The sequence below is a fragment of the Erpetoichthys calabaricus genome, chromosome 11 (genome assembly GCF_900747795.2).
Source record: "Erpetoichthys calabaricus chromosome 11, fErpCal1.3, whole genome shotgun sequence".
NCBI lineage: Eukaryota > Metazoa > Chordata > Cladistia > Polypteriformes > Polypteridae > Erpetoichthys > Erpetoichthys calabaricus.
This window is the reverse complement of record NC_041404.2, coordinates 139,143,113-139,160,307: the sequence shown is the minus strand read 5'-3', so window position 1 is coordinate 139,160,307 and position 17,195 is coordinate 139,143,113. Positions and strand designations below refer to the sequence as shown.

The 17,195-nt window shown below is 42.3% G+C and overlaps 1 protein-coding gene across 2 annotated transcripts in view; it reads left to right on the top strand.

The window, feature by feature from the left end:
• Positions 1 to 1,047: 1,047 nt before the first annotated feature.
• Positions 1,048 to 17,195, top strand: part of rsl1d1 (ribosomal L1 domain containing 1) — a 40,888-nt gene continuing 24,740 nt past the window's right edge. For both annotated transcript variants that reach the window (XM_028814106.2, XM_028814105.2), the window contains exons 1-2: positions 1,048 to 1,167; positions 14,319 to 14,458. In XM_028814106.2, the coding sequence (XP_028669939.1) occupies positions 1,123 to 1,167; positions 14,319 to 14,458 (185 nt within the window). In that variant the 5' untranslated portion in view covers positions 1,048 to 1,122. The remainder of the gene's footprint in view (positions 1,168 to 14,318; positions 14,459 to 17,195) is intronic.

Genomic DNA, 17,195 nt, shown 5'->3' with positions numbered 1-17,195 from the left:
CTGAGGTCTGTCTGTAAGATAGTCCACGATCCATGCCACCAGGTATGAATCTACTCCCATCTCTGTCAGCTTGTCCCTAAGGAGCAGAGGTTGAATGTTGTTGAAGGTGCTAGAGAAGTCCAGAAACATAATTCTTACAGCACCACTGCCTCTGTCCAAATGGGAGACGGATCGGTGTAGCATGTAGATGATGGCATCCTCCGCTCCCACCTTCTCCTGTTATGCGAGCTGCAGAGGGTCGAAGGTGTTGTGGACCTGTGGCCTCAGGTGGTGAAGCAGCAGCCTCTCCATGGTCTTCATCACATGTGACGTTAGAGCGACAGGCTCATTAGGATGTGATACCTTTGGGACTGAGGTGATACAAGATGTTTTCCAAAGCCTCGGGACTCTCCCCTCTTCCAGGCTCAGGTTGTAGATGCGCTGTAGAGGACTCCCCAGCTCCGATGCACAGACCTTCAGCAGTCGTGGCGATACTCCATCTGGACCCGCTGCTTTGCTGGCACGAAGTCTCCTCAGCACTCTGCTCACCTGCGCTGTTGTAATTATGGGTGGGGATGTCTCTCCTATGCTGGTATCAGCAGAAGGATGTGTGGAGAGTGCAGTACTGTGAGGTGAGAGTGAGAGTGGGTTAGGGTGGTCAAACCTGTTAAAGAAGTTGTTCATTTGGTTTGCTCTCTTCACGTCTCTCTCGATGGTGGCACCCTGCTTCGAGCTGCAGCCAGTGATGATCTTCATCCCATCCCACTCTTCCTTCCCGCTGTTATTCTGCTCCAGCTTTCTCCTGTACTGTTCTAATGGCCAAATATAACCAAAACAACTGTTCAGCCTTACCTATGAAATGTAATCCCCCGGGATCTGGTTTGGAGCGTACAGCGGTTTGTAATTTACAAGCACAAGCAGCAGATGCGTGAGGCACCTTTATCCATTACTTCACTCCACAGCGGTGTACGATGCTTTCTGAAGCGATTATCGTAATACGTCCTCCACGCCTCCGAGAGCCGTGGGGGCGCGCTCGTCAGATTGCGAGGGTTCGTTTATGGCTCAGCTCGCCATCATGCGCATGCGTTTTGAACTTCCCATCATTCTTGGTGGAGGCGCACGTGGAAAACGCGGGGTGACGGTATGGCAGAATCGAACGGTTTGGGGTTTCATTTGGACCGAACACAGGTGAGCAACGCGGTGGTCTCTTCCGCAGCCATTCCTTATTTCGGGGGCACTGAGTTGTTCTGTCAAAGACGTGTCTGGTAGCGCCGAAACTGACCGCTGGAGTTCCGAGCGCTGCCGCTACCTCTTGGTATCTCAGAAGGCTGGCATGGCGGGTCACCGTGTGGTGCTCACCTCCACTGGCTTCGGTGAACACGGTGCTCCACAGACCGGCACTGAGCTTCAGGCCTTCCCGGTCAGTCTACTGGCAGGCGCCCCTTCTAATCTTATATCACAGCTCCACAGCTGCAAGAGTCCTTACTCGAACCAGCAGCAGCGAGCACATCACACCCATCATGCTCCGTCTTCAGTGAAGACTCTTCACTGGCCCCCTGTGTCTTACAGAATCAAATATCATATCCTACTAATAACTTGCAATGCCTTAAATGACCTTCTCCATCACTATGTGCCTGCCCGCCCACTAAGGTCCTCTGATTCTGGTAATCTTGTTGTACCCCACACTAATCTACACTCCATGGGTGACGGGGCCTTCAGCTGTATAGCGCCCAGACTCTGGAATGACCTACCGAAATTAATTTGATCAGCTGACTCCATTAAGTCTTTTAAAAAAACAGCTCAAAACTCATCTGTTCAAGAAGGCTTTTAGCTCTACTTGACTTTATTACCCTTCTCTCAGTTTACTTCTCTGTCAAGATGCTCCTGTAACCTGTGTGTGTGTGCGAGACCATCAATTATGTTGTCTGTTAGGCTTTTTCTCTGAATTCACTGTTATCATCTTTATTTATTTATCTGGTTTCTACAACGCTATATACTGTATACCCTGCCGTTCTTTCTTATATTCTGTAAGTGCCTTGAGCATGGGAAAGGCGCTATATACAGTGGGGCAAAAAAAGTATTTAGTCAGCCACCAATTGAGCCACCATAATTTGCAAATAAATTCTTTAAAAATCAGACAATGTGATTTTCTGGATTTTTTTTTCTTCTCATTTTGTCTCTCATAGTTGAGGTATACCTATGATGAAAATTACAGGCCTCTCTCATCTTTTTAAGTGGGAGAACTTGCACAATTGGTGGCTGACTAAATACTTTTTTGCCCCACTGTAAATAAAATGTATTATTATTATTAGTAAGCGACCCGAGCTCGGGGCTCTCTGTGCCTGTCCGGCTGATTAATGCAGTGGCCGTGGAGGAAGACGTCCGAGCCTTTACATCAGGAGCGGGCAGAGTCGGTACAGAAGGGTCGAAGTGGCTGCAGGTTTCTGTTCCAACCCCAGTTTCTTAAAGAGAAGTCAATTATTGCTCCAGCTCCACGTTTGAATGCTTCGTTTTGGTTGTCCAGCTTGTTGTGATTCGCCAGCCTTTATTGCTTCATTTAGTCTTAAACAGCTGAATTCACACAATTAGCAATGGCCGCTTTTTAGCAAGAAGATGCACTTGGCAAAGCAACCAGCTGCCCTCCTTTAATTTGTTTCTCTGTACACACCTGTGTGTACTGATTGATGGTGAGGAATGAGCAGGAACTCCTCTGCTTCAATCTACCCTTGGAAATAAAAAGAATGGCCTGCCATGTCAAATGAAAACATTAAGTCATCAAACCGCAGCTATTGGCAATGATTGGTGCTCCACAATGCTGATAGCACACGCTGCCGCACACACCCACCTGACGACACGACAAACCACAGTGCAGCGGGTGGGTGACACCTCCGCACCATGCTGGAACAGTTTTGGTGGCTGGAGTGCCAACCCTCAGGTGTTCACTGGAAGTTGCAGATGCAGATTAACGTCATATCCAGGACGGAGCAATTGCTCAAGGAGTAGAGTCACTTCTGACATTTATGGAACTCGAACCAGCAACTTTACGATCTGAGCCACCACTCTGTCCTAATGGAGGACACAGAGGTGCTGTGCCCGTTGTAGGACCTTATGGTCGGGCACAGTGCAGTTGCCAAGCCAGCTAGTGAGAACTCTTTTAATGGTGTCCCTGTAGATTGCTGAGGGAGTCAGAGTTGTCATCTTCAGCTGCCAAAAGATGTGTCAATGCTGCTGCGCTTTCTTGGCTGTGGAGTTGGTGTTTGTTAATTGACCAAGTAAAGTCAGCTGCCAGGTGCACACCAAGCAATTTGGTGGTCTGGGCCAATTCCACAGCAGAGACCTCCATGTGTAGTGGGGTGTGGACAGAATGGGCCTTCCTGAAGTCCGCAATCCTCTCTGTCTCTCTTGCCTTGGCTACTTGAGTTGCAACAGTTGGCGGACTGGTGTGTCTCCCTTCTGCATGCCGACTCGTTGCCATTGCTGACGCGACTCACCACAGGTTAGTCGTCCACACACGTGATGATAATAATCTATATAATAAAAGCCCAGTGCGGTGTCCGTGTCTGGGTTCCTTTTGGCTGTATAGCCGCCCCGTAGAAAAGCCCCCAGTCCTTCTCCTCTCAGAGTTCCTGCTTACCCCCCTCCGTTCTTTCCCCTTTGCTTTTATTTTTCCTGTTCCCGAAAATCTTTTCAAAAGAAAAGTAAAGAAATAGACAGAGTGTCACATTAACGTCTTCTCCCCTCTGCCCCTACAGCGTCCACCGCGCTTCTCGTGTTTTTATTTATACAAACACATTACATATAAAAACTATTTACAAAAAAAAAAATTAATCCAATTTTCCAAAGAGAACTATTTACAATACACAGACTTTATACAAAAAAATCCTAATTATATACTCTCAACAAGTGAAAATTAAAGAAAAAAAAAAAAAAATATATATATATATATATATATATAGCATACCTTTTCAAAACAAAAGTAAAGAAAATAGACAGAGCGTCACATTAACGTCTTCTCCCCTCTGCCTATTAAATAATAAATGAAATCGATTGTAAATTATTAACACAAAGTAAATGAAATAAATTAATCACGAAAGAAACAGAAACCACAACTTACCCTTACAGCGTCCACCGCGCTTCTGCCGTTAGAGCCAAAAACGTGGTGTATGCAGGTTATGAGGTGTGACGCTAATTAACGCCCGTACTACAACAGATTATATTGTTGATATACTATTAACTATTTACAGGGATCAACTCTTTTGGGGAAGTTCATAACAAAAATAAAATAAAATTATAAATAACATTTACACTTTGCTACATGTGCACTTGAGTATTTCAAGCCCCGCATCTGAGTCAGATGGGTGTTTCAAGCCGCGATTTTCTATTTTCTCCCTTCCAGCCCACTATGCCTTTCCGTCTTCAGCTACCCATGTGCACTTGTACGGAGGAGACCTAATCGAACAATGCTGAAACGAAAGGCAACTGAACCTGCTCCTGCGAGAGAGGACACATTACAGCGTGATCACGAAGCAAACAGGCAAAGGCGTGCCAGTCGCTCGCAAAAAACGGACACTCAGCATTCACACAGATTAGCTCAACGACGCGTCTCTGCCGCACAATGAAAGGCAACTGAAACCCCTACAGAGAGAGAAGACCGATTACGCCGTGATCGCGAAAGAAAGAGGCAAAAGCGTGCCAATGAGACACCCGACGACAGGTCCTTACGATTGCAAAACAACCATCATATACAGAAATGTACGGTCTCCCAAGAAACTCCGAGTGAACGCTCTCACCGTTCTCGCTTACAACAAACTGACACTCACCACTCACAGACATTACCGCAACGACGCGTCTCCACTCCTCTTCCTTACAACCATTTACACAATGTATACGATTCTGATTAGTCTGCGTCCCACACTTCGTGAATCATGGGTTTTGTTTTGAAATTTTGTTTCCCATGCAAAAATCAAATGCAGTGCGATGAAGGACTCAGTTCACGACTGCCAGGCGCATTTAAACAGGGAGTCCTTCAACTGTGGTCATCCAACGCGCAGCGTAGCGCGCGCAAAGTCGCTAGTAATAGTAATAATACATTTTATTTATTTGTAGGCGCCTTTCTAAACACTGAAGGACACCGACCAATAGATGAAACACGGATTATAAACACAACTAAAATACGAAATTTAAAATCAGACAGAGCAATTGTCAAAGAGAAAAAGCAGTCCTAAACAAATGAGTTTTAAGTTTAGATTTGAAAAGTGAGAATGATTCAATATTTCTAAGCTCAGATGGTAGTGAGTTCCAGAGCTGGGGAGCAGAGCATTCGGTCACTGTGGTAAGACAGACGAAGGGGACAATCAAGTGGACAGAGGACGAGGATCTAAGGGTACGGAGGGGATGGCAACATGGAGGAGGTCAGACAGATATGGAGGTTGTGGATAGTGATGGTAGTGATGGTGTTAGAGGTGTATGCAGGTATTAGAGGTGGACGGTATGACCAAAATTCTATATCACGGTATTTTTCTAAATTATACCAGTTTCACGGTATTTGACGGTATTTTTTTCCCTATGCATGAGTGGATGTTAACCACATTTTCCACTGCAGTAGACTGGCTAAGAATAACCTATTCGACTGTTATGAGAATTGGACATCGTACAAAAAGACATTTCAATGTGCACACAAGTATTAATCCAGGTCTGCATGGCCCCATAAAGTGATAGTTTTCAAGGGGGTGGCACTAAAGAAGAGAAGGAAATCACACTGCATGACAGGTGCAGTCAAATTATAGAACCTTGTTATTGAACAAATTTTGCAAAGACTTAAACTATAATTTTGACAACATATTTTCAACCATCCAAAGAGGCGTTTAGACTTAGTAAAATATCCAGAGGTGCTTGAGAAAAGTTGTATTGCACTGAACACGTCTTAGAAAAGGAATAAACAGTAAATATGTTTTGTAAACCAACTACACTTTCTGTTAATGTTAACAATCTCTGTCCACTGACACGTTAAAGGGACTTTTTAAACAACTTTACCATCATTAAACTGCATAATATTTAAACTAATAAATAATAACAATAAAATAAATAATAGTATTATTACTGATTGTAGCTGCTGAAATATATAAGGTGTCGTCAGGCACGGGTAAGACGCGTGTCAAAAGAATTCTCAGAGTCCAAGAGTTCGTTTTAAAGGTATTTAGTGAAAGGTAAAAGCGAATAATCCACACAAGAATAAAAGAAAAAATAGTTACACACGTAAAATAAAAGGCAAAAAAAAAAAAGGGAAAAAAATGTATCTTCTTTAAACTTAGCTTTTCTTGAAAGACTTTAGTTATTTCTGTATTTAAAGGTTCTTAATTTCTTCTTCTGTACGCCTTAGCGTACGGTGTGGTACTTAAGTAAACAAGTTTTCTTTACTTGTTGTTTCTCACATTCAATGAGCCTGTAGGCCATCGAGCACTGTTACATGCGGTCACGTATCTTCTTCTCTACTTAAAGGTTCTTAATTTATGTGTTGTACCGTACGCAAAGCGTACAGAAAAAGAAATTAAGTGCTGTTAAGTGCATATTTACTTCACACACTTAAAAGGCTTGTAAGCCGGTTGGCACATAGGCAAGTGCCCAGGCACGGTGACGTGTAATTGCGGTTAAAAACCGTATGCCTCTACACCTTATACAAGGCAAGGCTATCACTAGCTAACTGAAGAACAATGTTTACTCCAAGCTGTTAGAAATGGTAAGAATATACCACTACGATTCTATTTACGGGGGTTATAGGAACCTCCCATTATTTATGCATTGTCATCTAAGAAATATTCATGAATCTTCTAGAACAAGGAAAATGGCTCTTACACTGATAGTTGCACTATTACTTCAAGGCTTCAAAAGCCCAGGTGCATTACACAGTATTCACCAAATTAAAATAAAATAAAACAAGTGCAACTTGGTGATGACATCTTACCAACTGAACCATCATTTAGGCAAACTGCATTAATATGGACCTTGCTTCAAGCTAGGCTATATGCATAAATAATAAAACTGCAACTTGCATTTATAATGCTATTTGTGGTAAAGCCCTACGGAATCGTATTAGGGCCACGGTGGAAAAAAAAAAAACAAAACTATACGTCGAGAATAAAGTCGACATTTCCACTTTATTCTCATAGTTTATAATTAAAGTAGAATGTCGTAAACTAAACTTCATCCTAAAATCATTGTTTAATTTACTAGATTTTCTCAAACCCCCGTCATAAGTTAACGTAGCACATTAAATGCTTTGTGTTGTGTTCCCCATAGCCAGTTGTTAATCACTACGCTTCTTAAACTGACTTCCTCCGCACTGAGGAGACAGCGATCACTGCACAGAATCCATTCATTTCATGATATTCCTGCTCTCTGAAAATTTAGAATGCTAATACCATTTTCATGATGAAATGCATTAAAGCAGGTATTACACATGCACGGTAGTGAGGCGGTAGTGCTGCTCCCTCGAAGTAAGGGGTCCCCAGGTGTATGTTCAGTGTAGAGAACTTTATGGCAGGTGTGACGAGGCTCCAAAAAACTGGATGTATGAATGGGTATCGCACAGGTTTAACTTAAATATTGTGTAAATGTTGGGTTTGTGATCTGGTGGTCGGAGACTCGAACACAGAATTCAATGGATGTTCTTCTGAGCGGGCTTTCTTTATTGCACGCGGGCTGTCTCTATCTGACGTACCAAAACCCTAATTCCTATCCTTCCTTTTTCTTTCTCCACATTGCCAATCACCACACGATAAACATCTTTGTGAAATTAAAACTAGTTCTAAACTTAGCCCACGGAGTGTTCAGAACTTTAAAAATATCTTTGTTATACATGTTTAATTATGCCATCCATTCAGGGTTGTGCCCATCCCTGAATGAGTCGCCAGTACATCACAGGGTCAATATAGCATAACAAAACCCTACATCCTACATGACTTTGAAAGGAAAGTGAAGCACGCCGAGTAAACCCACCAGAAAAACATGCAAATGCAAGGCAGGGTACACCCGAGACCCCCTTGCTGCGAGGCAGCAGTGCAACCTCCACGCCACCGTGCCCCCACATGATTAATGCATGCTTTCATCATGAAAATGATATCAAGTATTTATCTTAGCATTCTAAATGTTCAGAGAGCAGGAATATCATGAAGTGAATGGATTCTGTGCGGCGATCGCTGTCTCCTCTTAGCGCAGAGGAAGTCAGTTTAAGAAGCTCAGGGAACACTTAACACAAATAATTTAATGTGCTATATAACTTATGACGGGGTTTGAGAAAATCTAGTAAATTAAATATTCATTTTACGATGTTTAGTTTACGCTGTCCTACTTTAATGACAAAGTACGAGAATAAAGTCAACATGTCGTCACACTATTACACAGTACCCAGGTACATTACACTGTATTGAAAACAAATAAAACAAGTACAACTTGGCTTGCAGTATTATCCAGTAGAATAGAAACAGTATGTACACATTTGAACATAATGGTCCACATCTGACCTTTTAAAACCAAAGCATCTCCAGGCAACGGACGTGTCTCCTTTTTTTCGGCAAAAGTTCTTCTGTGTCATCATGTTCAACTTTATCGTCAGGTACAGCTTCAGTTTCAGAATGTTCTCTGTCCATTTTCACCGCGCAATACCTACACTACCACTACCTATTTAGCGGTGTAGCAGTGAAAAAGGTCCCCACTTGAACAGTTTCCTGCTGGGCCACGTTCCAAACGTCGTTAAGGCAATTTAAACCGGTGTTGCGGTATAAGAAAAAGCGATATCATAACAAGAATAAAAAACGGTTTTCGGTATGAACCGGTATACCGCCAAGCACTAGCAGGTATACAGTTGGGAGTCGTCAGAGTGAAAACACGTGGGCTGATTATCCAGATTCCTTAAATGATTCTGCTGTTGGAATCAAAGTTAATCTCCACCATGGACCACAGGTAGCCATTACCTCACTAAATGACCTGAAGAAGGTCTTCATTCCAAGACATCCAGCCAGGTATATTGTATTTCTGTACAATGCCAGTTGATGTTACATCTACATGACATAAGGAAAATAAATATTTGTTCACTGCCGCACCCGTTATGTACTAAAAGATGTTGCCGAATTGTGTTTATTGGTAAAATTCTCCAAAGCAGTTTTTGCTGCTGGGTTTGCCAGTGACCTTATTTGTCACATTTTTTTTCCCAGAAAATTTGCTCAATGGCCACCCAGCACCCCATGATGCTTTGCAAAGCCAGTATGACACGACTGAGCCGTAGCAGCCAGTGCTGAATGTGCCATTTCCATTCTATCCTTGTAAGCACGCTGGCTGAAGCGTACCCACCAGCTCACCCAACTATCACCTAGGGTTGTTGTCACGATACCAAAATTTAAAACCTCAGTACAATGCTAAGAAAAATATTGAAATTTGAATAACATTTTACACCAATATAATGTAGAGTTGTTAGGAGCACCCGCTGATACAGTGCATTGCCGCACCCACCACGTGACAAACCAACTCTGGATCCCCAGATTATGACCCGAGAGCAGCCACGCAACGGGTGACACCTCAGCACCACATGAGTTCAGATGGAATGGAACCAGTGGGAGGTTTTTTTTTAATGGTGGCTGGAGTGCCAATTCTGCCACCAACCCCCAGGTTTTTTTTTTTTCCCTGCAGGTTGAAGGGCCAACATACAGGGCTGGGTGCAGATGAACGTCATACCCAGGACGGAGCAATTGCAGGTTAAGTGTCTTGCTCAAGGGCCCAACAGAGTAGAGGCACTTTTGGCGTTTATGGAATTCGAACGGGCAACCTTCTGATTACCAGAGCCACCACTCCGCCAGTATAATATAACTCGGTAACAATTATTTTAATTGCAGTTCTGCATGCATTAAAATCAGTACATTGATGGAAACGACTACAGTACACTCCCAAAATTCGTGCAGGTTATGTTCCTAGAGCACCCGGGAATTTTGGATATGGTTTAAAAAAATGCCTATTTTCATAAGTTTAAACCCTAAATATGCCCCCAAAACACTTTAATTTCAAACTCAGCTTAATACATTACCTAAAAATAAAGAATGTAAAGGTAAACCTGTATACTGTACTGCTATGTCTTCCGCAGTGCTAGAATGTAAAATCCCGATGTTACCGCTATATGTACTGTAATTCACACAAACACGTTTTCATTGCCAGAAGCCTTAAGACGGTGCAGGGCGTTTGGATGGCATCTTGGGGCTTTAACTCTAGAATGTAATGAAAACAAATGAAATAAGAAAACGATACCACCCCGTTCACCTTACGGCAATTACACATTAAATACAACAAAGCACAAACAAAACACACACAGTAAATCATGAAATACATTAACGGATAAAATGTAATGATGAAAATGGACAGTCCAGAGATTCCGCATTGAATGGGAATGTAAAGATAGTCCTACCGGTAGTTCCTGAAATGGGGAAGATGGGTTCAGGAGCGCTCCTTTCTTTGCAGGATGGCCATGAATCTACATGTGTCCTCATGTATACAGGCAGACGGCAGACAATCCAGACGCACGTAACAATCCAGGACAAAATGAATAAATACAGGTAACCCAACAGAAGGCAGACAGACAGGAACTTGAAACACAAATTACAAAAACTTTTTGCTTTTGGTCACCGGCCGCGCTGACATCCTTTGACCAGCACCCTCAGCAGAAGACCAATCAGAGCCACTGCAGCGACTGCTGGGAGTTGCAGTTTCAAAATTCTATTGTCTACTTTCACCATCCCACGTCGGTGTTCTCTACAGCTGCTTCCTGTTCTCTCTACAGTACATTATTGCCACGAAAAAAGCCACAAAAATTGCGGAGGATATTTGCGGTTTCCACTAACAATTATTAGTTAGGTTCTAAGGAAAAATCCTCGAATGACTGAGGCCGCGAACTCTGAACCGCGACTTTGTGGGGGTCTACTGTAATACAAATTGTGGTCACTAAATGCAAATACTGCAAGTAGTGCAGACTTTTGTAAAAGGTTAAGAATAAAGTTACAAGAAAAAGTAAAGTTTAAGTCCAGTCAGGTCTTTTTTTTTACTAAGGAAGGACAATGAAAAGTTACAAATATTATGTTAATTAAAAAGTTATTGCAAACTTTTTTATGAATGCATATAAATTTAAAAACATGAAATATTTAAGTAAAAAAAGTTAATTTAGTGTGTGTTTTGTAAGCAGTTGCTCAGGACAGTAACATACAAGCAGACCACAAAGACAGTTAAAGGCTTTGCGTAAATACAAACCGCACACGTTGTGTTTTTGTGTAAATTAACGATGATGCCTTTGTAACCTCCAGAAGGACTAGCATGTCAACGTGCTCTTCTGTGAGGCTGTGGTGTGCTTTTGTTGGCCTTCAGATAAGCCCCGACATACTAAACACACACCCTGAAGCACAGCTGGAAGTATTCGGGCCGACTAAGGAGTCACGCTGCTATTTCTGCAATTGAGCAGTGGAAAGTTCTAGTGCCTTACTGTTTTTATAGTAAACTAGCTGATTACCCAGTGGCTTCGCTCACTGAGTGCAAGGGAAAAAAATAAAATAACTTTGTTCATTGCCAATTTTATTTTTCAACAAATAAAGAGCATTTACAATAACATAGAAATCAATATAAATAGCATTATTAATATCATTATCATATGAGAATATGAAGTAATATATAAGAAGCACATTGCATATACAGTAATCCCTCACTTATCGCGGGAGATAGGTTCCAAGGCCGACCGCGATAACTGAATTTCCGCGAAGTAGGGACACCATATTTATTTAATTATTTAACGTGTATTTGGACGTTTTTAAACCCTCCCTGTATTGTTTACAACCCACCCTTTACTCTATTAATAACAGGAACAACTGCTAAGCAATATGAAATCGGTAGATAAGTTTACACTTACTGTATAGCAAAGTACACGTAGCTATATATGACGTGATGATGGTGATGAATATGCTGTGCAGTAAAAATGATGACGATTGAAGGTGATAATCCCCTGAATGCAGTAGCAAGAGCACGTTAATGCTGAATGAGTGAGATGAGACTTCCTGGTTAATGTAGCACTCCATCGCTGAGCCAATCAGCAGCACACAGGAACTTAACTGCGTGCTCTGATTGGGTAGCTTCTCAGCCATCGGCCAATAGCATCTCTTGTATGAAATCAACTGGGCAAATCAACTGAGGAAGCAAGTACCAGAAGTAAAAAGACGCATTGTCTGCAGAAACCCGGGAAGCAGCGAAAAATCCGCGTTATATATTTAGATGTGCTTACATATAAAATCCGCGAAGTCGTGAATCCGCGAAAAGTGAACCGCGAAGTAGCGAGGGATTACTGTAAATATAAATTATCCTCTTTAATAAAATCCCTGTGTGCGTCCAGGTGTGCGTGTCTTCTGGTGAAGTGCGTATGCGCGGGACACGGTGCGATGCGCGATATTACAGTTAGAGAAAGTCACAGGCATTTTTACGGAAATACAAAGCAGTATTACTGCGAGAGGAAATTAAAGTTACACAATACAGTGACGCATATTACAGCCACATACAAGCCAGTATTACTGTCAGAGGAGATTAAAGGCATATTACCGACGCGCACGCCTGTATTGCCACCAGAGAAATTTAAAGGTATATTACAGACGTACAAGCCAGCGGATGTCCATCCATCCATCCATCCATTGTCTCCCGCTTATCCGAGGTCGGGTCGCAGGGGCAGCAGCTTGAGCAGAGACACAGTCCCTCCAGCGTGTCCTGGGTCTTCCCCGGGGCCTCCTCCTGGTTAGACGTGCCCGGAACACCTCACCAGGGAGGCATCCAGGAGGCATCCTGATCAGACGTACAAGACAGTATTACTGTCACAGAAAATTAAAGACACACAATACACGGTGGCAGCCCACGAAGAACGGTCAGCTCAGCAAGTAAACATCAACAAAATTTAAGCTGAAAGACAGAAAAATACGACCAACAAAAAGAATGAGGTTAAAGGTCACTTGCCATTTAATACAGACTGTTCCTACTAATGTTTATGCACTACTGTTCTAGCGCCCGTTATTGTAACGGGCTAAATGACTAGTTAAACAGTAAAATATTTTGATAAAAGAATTTGAACAACATATAAGAAGCGTATAAATTATTAAACAGTAAAACATTAGCATTTAAAAAGTAAAGATACATTGAGTACTACTGCAGTGCTTTCAGGTATACTACATTTTTTGTTTGCCCATTACGTGCATAAAAGTGTGAATTTTTTGGTGTACCTACCCGAGAACACGCAACATATAATTGACCGTGGGAGAAGCATGGATTTTAAACACGCATTGAGTTCATCCGCTGGTGTCCCTCGTGGAATAACTGGTAATGTTTGACGAAAATCTCCTGCGAGTAAAACGACAGCACCTCCCATTATTTTGCTAGGATCTCTGAGATCTTGCATTGTTGGGTTCAAGGCTTCATAAGCTCTTTTATGTGCCGTGGTGCACTCTTCCCAAACTATTATCTTTGAATGTTGCAAGACTTTTGCCTTTCCAGAGCTCTTGCGTATGTTGCAAATTTCGATTTTTTCCAATTGGTGAAGGGGGGGGGCGGCTGAACGCACGCTAAGGAGATGCTGTCGGATCAGCTGCTGTCTTTCTGCTGCTGGAGAGCTGCGTATTCTGCTTGTCGCGGTGCGCGTCGATCATTTAAAAGCCTGTACAGCAGCTGTCCTTTTGCCACTTCGCGTCTCTGCTGCTTGTGTTGTGAAGGGGGGCTGAACGCATGCTAAGGAGTTGCGGTCGGATCATCTGCTGGCTTGCTGCTGCTGCTGGCGAGCTGCGTGTTCTGCTTGTCGTTGTTTTAAGAGCTGGGAGCATATGAAGCATGTCTGCCAAAAGCATTCCAACAACTGCTAGGTTAGATGTCTTTGGACTTCTTTTAAATGTTGTCTCACTGCCTTGTCTCGCGGGACGTCAAATTGTCTTCCGAGAAGATCTTGTCTCCCTAGTCTCCCAAGATTTTTTTTTATAATAGAGAGACATTGTGGAATAGAAACATCTGGAAAAATCAGGGAGTATCTAAAACAAAACACTCATCCTATAATGCTGCACTTTACAATTGAACAGCTGCTTCTCCCTCTCTTTAATTGGTCAACAGTCCTGTCTTCAATTCAGAGGTATCTTTGAAATGCATCAACTCCTTTAACTCTTGATAACCATCAGACTCTTGTTATTTCTTCCACTTTCCTCGATTTGTAGCATTTCCAGTGTTCTAAGGTTAGATCCTGTTTCTTTTCCCATTATTTTGTACTGTTTCACTTAAACGTGTGCTTTTGCTGGCAGGTCACAAAGGCGGTGAAGGCCCTTTTTGCCTACTTGAAGAGTGTTTCAGCATCGAAGGCTAAGCTCTTAGAGGAACAGCAGGTCATCTCTCTTATCATCACTCTTTGGAAGATCCCACCCAATGAGCAATCCATCAAAATGTGAGTGAGCACTGAATATCTGTGGTTTGACCCCACAGTGTGGTCTTCTTCTGTGACGATAAGGCATCTTTCTGTTGGGTTTTTGTTGCCTCTGAATTGCGCTAGTTTACACTGTGGCTCAATGAAGATTAAATTCTACTGAATCATAACTGCAGCATTTACACTATAATCAGAATTGCATCTCTTTTCCACATCCCAGCATGCCCTGCAGATGGCCAGTGCTACTTTCTCTGCCATCTGATTCAGCAGTCATTAGAACTTTCTAGATGAGAACAGGCCATTCAAACCAACAAAGCTCGCCAGTCCTGTCCACTTATTTCTTCCCAAAAACATCAAGTCGAGTTTCGAGTCCTCCTGTCTACCACACTACCTGGTTGCTTGTTCCAAATGTCTGTCGTTCTTTGTGTAAAGAAAAACTTCCTTATGTTTGTGTGAAATTTCCCCTTAACAAGTTTCCAGCTGTATCTCTGAGTTCTTGATGAACTCATTTTAAAGTCACCGTCTCAATCCACTGAACTCATTCCCTTCATAATTTTAAACACTTCAGTCAGGTCTCCTCTTAATCTTCTTTTGCTTAAACAGTAAAGGCTCAGCTCTTTTAATCTTCCCTCATAATTCAACCCCATAGCCCTGGAATTAGCCCAGTAGCTCTTTACCAAAGAACAGAGTTGCCAACCCCAAGATAAATTTTGTTGTAATGCTTAAACATAATAAGCTTGTGAAGAATTTTGAATAGTTTGGACAATCAGGCTGCTTTGTAAAGTTTTGCAATCCGGTGTTCACATCGAAATGAAAATACATAAAGCACCATTCTATAGTGAACACAATCTGATGACATGTTACAGATTCAGATCTGTAATACAATACAATACAATTTATTTTTGTATAGCCCAAAATCACACAAGAAGTGCCGCAGTGGGCTTTAACAGGCCCTGCCTCTTGATAGCCCCCCAGCCTTGACTCTCTAAGAAGACAAGAAAACCCTTGTAGGAAAAAAATGGAAGAAACCTCGGGAAAGGCAGTTCAAAGAGAGACCCCTTTCCAGGTAGGTTGGGCGTGCAGTGGGTGTCAAAAAGAAAAGGGGGTCAATACAACACAGTACAATACACAGAACAGAACAAATCCTCAATACAGTATAAAAATTTTAGAAGTACGGAAGTACAATTTAACAGTAGATGATATCACATAATATGATTTGGATTTGTTTAGAGTCCTGGAGACCTCATTCATCAAGCTGCCTCCCCTATTTGGCCATTCCACAGCTGAAATAGCTCTAATCTGATGAAAGGACCCCTCTTTCTCACGATTCCTGTGATCCTCCATCAGGGATGACTTTACCTTAGGCAGGCAAAACAACTTGGCAGGTGGGCCGTGGCACCAAGTGCCACATTTGAGTATCGAGAAGAGAAACAGAATAACAGTGAGGGTTAGTAACAAATTAGAACTATCCTGTTGCTTATGTTTTAAATACATAATAATACATTGGTACTCATGCACCCTACTACTAAATATGTTAGAAATTAAAATTTCATAGAGAGAGCAACATCCCAAGACACTAGACGCCTGCAGGCCCATAGTATATCAGTTCACGTGCCTTTTATAGTTGGATCATCAGCAGGTTGGATGCAGGACGTGAACCAGCAGCCTTAGGGTTTAGAGACCCCAGTGCCTTGTCTTTCATACCACACTTGTCCTTTATGTGTCTGCATTTTCCAAAATAATGACTTGGAAACCAGCAAAAGCCATCTAAAGCTTAAAGAGCTTTAAACACTGAAAAAACTAATAACTCCAGTGAATAAAATGAGCTCCAGGCAGTAAGATGGCAAGAATGGAGGGCCCTATGATTTCCACAGTGTGGAGGACACAGTCAGGATTGACACTTAAAATTGTACAACAAGCTGGACTGCTCAAGGTTGAATGTAGTAATTTGGAAATTGTAGAGGGAGGTGTGCTTCTTAAATTTTAAATAGGCTGATATATATGAAAATTGGGGCCTCGCGTGATTGGATTCCATACTAAAATTTTGCTTAACTAGAAAGGCAAATATAGAATACACACACACACACACACAAAAATCTAATTTAGAAAACTGTACGTACCCCACGTCCCATACCAAGTTCCTTAATAAATCTCAAATCAACTTCCCCGCACAAGTCCCCGTGGGTTTGCTTTGTTTTCCTTGCACAGCCCAAAGACATTCAGGTTAGGTGAACTGGTGATGAAGAATCGTCCCCTGAGATTATATACAATATATATATATATTATATATATTATATTGTGACAGTTTGTTGTCCTCTCGACCCCTTGAACCCTCTGACCACTCTTCAGACACCAGGTAAAAGTCCAATAATTATTTATTTGGACAATATTAAAGTGCACAAAGCACCTACACTCCACAATACTCATATAATAAATCAATAATCAAATAAACAATCAATACAATCCTCCACTCCCAGACGTGTTGCCACCCTTCCACCCAACTCAGCTCAATGCTCTGGTGTTTCATTGTCCTTTTTATAGTCCTTGACCCGGAAGCGTTTCACCCTCTCTGTCCATGTGACCTGGAACACTTCCGGGTCAGATAAAAATCCTTCTTTTCTTCACCCAGGATGCACATCGTTCCCTTTGTCCACATGACTCTGACGTACTTCCTGGGTGTAAGGCAAATAGTCTCTGTGCCTCCCTGCAGCGTCCTCTAGTGGGCCCCAAGGTATCCAACAGGGCTGGGAATATAAAC